At 38.8% G+C, this 2,681-nt stretch overlaps 1 protein-coding gene across 1 annotated transcript; it reads left to right on the top strand.

The window, feature by feature from the left end:
• The first annotated feature begins 759 nt into the window (after positions 1-759).
• On the top strand, positions 760-2,344 carry ABRACL (ABRA C-terminal like). Its single transcript, XM_009577081.1, has 2 exons — positions 760-821; positions 1,985-2,344. Exons 1-2 carry the CDS (start codon positions 761-763, stop codon positions 2,167-2,169), a joined length of 246 nt encoding a protein of 81 aa, XP_009575376.1. The 5' UTR covers position 760; the 3' UTR covers positions 2,170-2,344.
• The last annotated feature ends 337 nt before the right edge of the window (positions 2,345-2,681 follow it).

Genomic DNA, 2,681 nt, shown 5'->3' with positions numbered 1-2,681 from the left:
CTGAGTTGCGTATGGCTAAACTGTTGAGAGGCATTGGTGCGCATGGGTGAAAATTGCTGTGTTTCGCAGCAAAGAGGTGCACAGGATACATTTGGTGGTGTAGCGGTTCCTTGGGATCACTATGAACGGAAATAAATGTTGGCCTTTTTAGGACACTGCATAGTTTATCTCTGGTTCAGTTCTGCTCTCAGTAGCAGGTATATGGTAGCTGCTGTCCTTTCGGGCACCACGTGCGTAGACCTGCTGTAACCAGCTGGATGTCCGCAGTATCTTGTCAGGATAAGTGGAAAGCTGTGGTGTGGTTTAAAAAAACAAATCTACCACATATCCCAGAGAGGAATTTAAAGGAAGATGTTCCATTTTTGTTGAGGGCATTGATAGAAAGTTGCAAAGCCCCTGAAGACTTGTGACGTTACCAGGATGCTCTGACTCTGTGGCAGCCAAAGCTCATTCTTTAAAACAAGCAACCGCCCCAGCCCCAACCTTCCCACATTTTTCATATTTTGAGATTAGCTCCTTAGATTTGTGTTTAGAATGTACTGAGGTTGTAGTTTCTGTTCACTTCCCCTCAAATGTGGAGGTGTGGAGGCTCTTCATCTGCTCGAGACTGAAATATCAGATTATCCTGTAGCCATGTGTCTTCAGGGATTTACAGAGTGCTGTGACATTCCTGATGAACTGAGAACAGGCCAGGACAGCGCAAAGGATTTACAGGTCTCCTAATAACTTTGTCAAAATTTATTTTACTTTTTAGACCACAATGAATGTGGAACATGAAATTAGCCTCTTAGTTGAGGAGATTCGGCGGTTGGGAACCAAAAGTAAGTACTGTAATCTCTCTGACGGTACAGATGTGGTCATGTTATACATACATGTATGTATATGACATACATGTCACACAGATGTAGTCATGTTATATCAACCTATGAACTTGGGAAATTGAATTAAGCAGGCTCAGGTAACCTGAAAACTTGCATATATACTTAATGTTGGACTGTATGGTACTCCCTGTGTCCCATCCTTTAAAGTAGTTCTGTTATGAAGTTAAACGTTTAAGCCTTCGCAGTACAGAGGATATAGGCCTGGAATCCTGCTCCCACTGCAGGGAGCAATCAACTGCAAAATTACCCTTTTCCTTAGACTTCCAATACTCACTACAGTCATCAAAGAAGAAAGTTGCACCTTTTCCTTCCACTCCTTCCTTGGTAACTTCTGAACTTCAGAATTCATACACTTCAGTTCTGTTCATCATAGTATTATTTGGAAGGAATTGATCTGTATGCCTTAAACTAATCCAGGAGTTACAGGTGTAGTCCCAACCTTCCTTAAACTTGCTTAGAAGGTAGCCCTTTCTCTGAAGGCTGTTTTTCATTGTTAAAACTCCTCTTTCTTTACAAATATTTATGCAATTTGTGGATTTGCTACCTGCTCATATATTTCAGTTCTGATGCAATTTTGTTCAGTTCCATTTGTTTTTCAAAGCCTAAACGGATATGTACATCTTGCGTTTTGTATGACTGCATCTGCCTTTTAGGAATAACCTAGCTAACCTTAACGTATATTTTAAAATTCTTGCTTTGTGTGAGAAATGAATTCATGTTGCACCTTTTTCAATGTGAACCTTAAATACTAGTAAGTGAAAAAAAAATTTGAAAAAAAAATTTTAACATTTTAATTATTTAAAACTATTTCCTCCTTATGCTTTGAAGAGGTTCAGTAGCCTGTACTGGTCATAGGTTTCAGAAAGTCATCAGTAAAAATAAACATAGCAGGTATGTGGTCCTTGATGTGAGTCTCTGGAAAAAAGGGAAAGTCATACCAGGCAGGAGTTTTGCCTACTATTTATCATCAACATTCGTAGTATGTTCCCGATAAGTCGGGACACACCATGGGGTTTGCTTTCAATGTTCTGACTTTGTTTCCGCAATAGTCTCCTAACTGAAAGAAAATCTGCATGTGTTTTCATGTTATATCTTTGATTTAGATGCTGATGGACAAGTAAGCGTGAAATTTGGTGTGCTCTTTGCTGATGAAAAGTGTGCCAACCTCTTTGAAGCCCTAGTGGGAACTCTTAAGGCTGCAAAACGACGGAAGATTGTCACTTATCAAGGGGAGCTACTTTTACAAGGTGTTCATGACAACGTTGATATCATGCTACTGCAGGACTGATGCAGTGTTTCAGCTATGCATTAATAGAATTGTTGGAGACAGTGACTTGCAACATCCTCTGAATAAGGCTGATCATTCTAAGGTGTTTTGATGTATTTTCTATACCTTTATAGTCAAAAGGAAACTGTCCTATTTTGGAAAACATTCCTTTTTGTAATTCTTCCTAAAATGGTACTGTATCTGAGTAAGGTAAAAGATGTCAGATCTCTCTCTCTCTCTCTTCACCCCCTCCTCCCCCCCCTTTAAAATCTCAGGTAATGCTCTCAAATGTCTGGTGGTTATTTTCAACATATGAAGAAGGGGACTGGTAATTTAATGTTTACAAATCAAAATGTGCCATGAAAGTATAAAATAAAAGCACATACTTAAATTTGTATAATTCTTATTGCCATTGTTTCTCTTTTTATTTGCAATCTGAAATGAAAGCAAACTGAATTCCTATAAGGAACATAGTTAAGTAACTGTACAGAAAGCATGCCAGTGAGATAGAAATAATTTTGCAGCATGATTCA

Source organism: Fulmarus glacialis, unplaced genomic scaffold (genome assembly GCF_000690835.1).
Source record: "Fulmarus glacialis isolate BGI_N327 unplaced genomic scaffold, ASM69083v1 scaffold19474, whole genome shotgun sequence".
NCBI lineage: Eukaryota > Metazoa > Chordata > Aves > Procellariiformes > Procellariidae > Fulmarus > Fulmarus glacialis.
The sequence above is the reverse complement of the archived record's forward strand: the minus strand, read 5'-3'. Positions and strand labels throughout refer to the sequence as shown.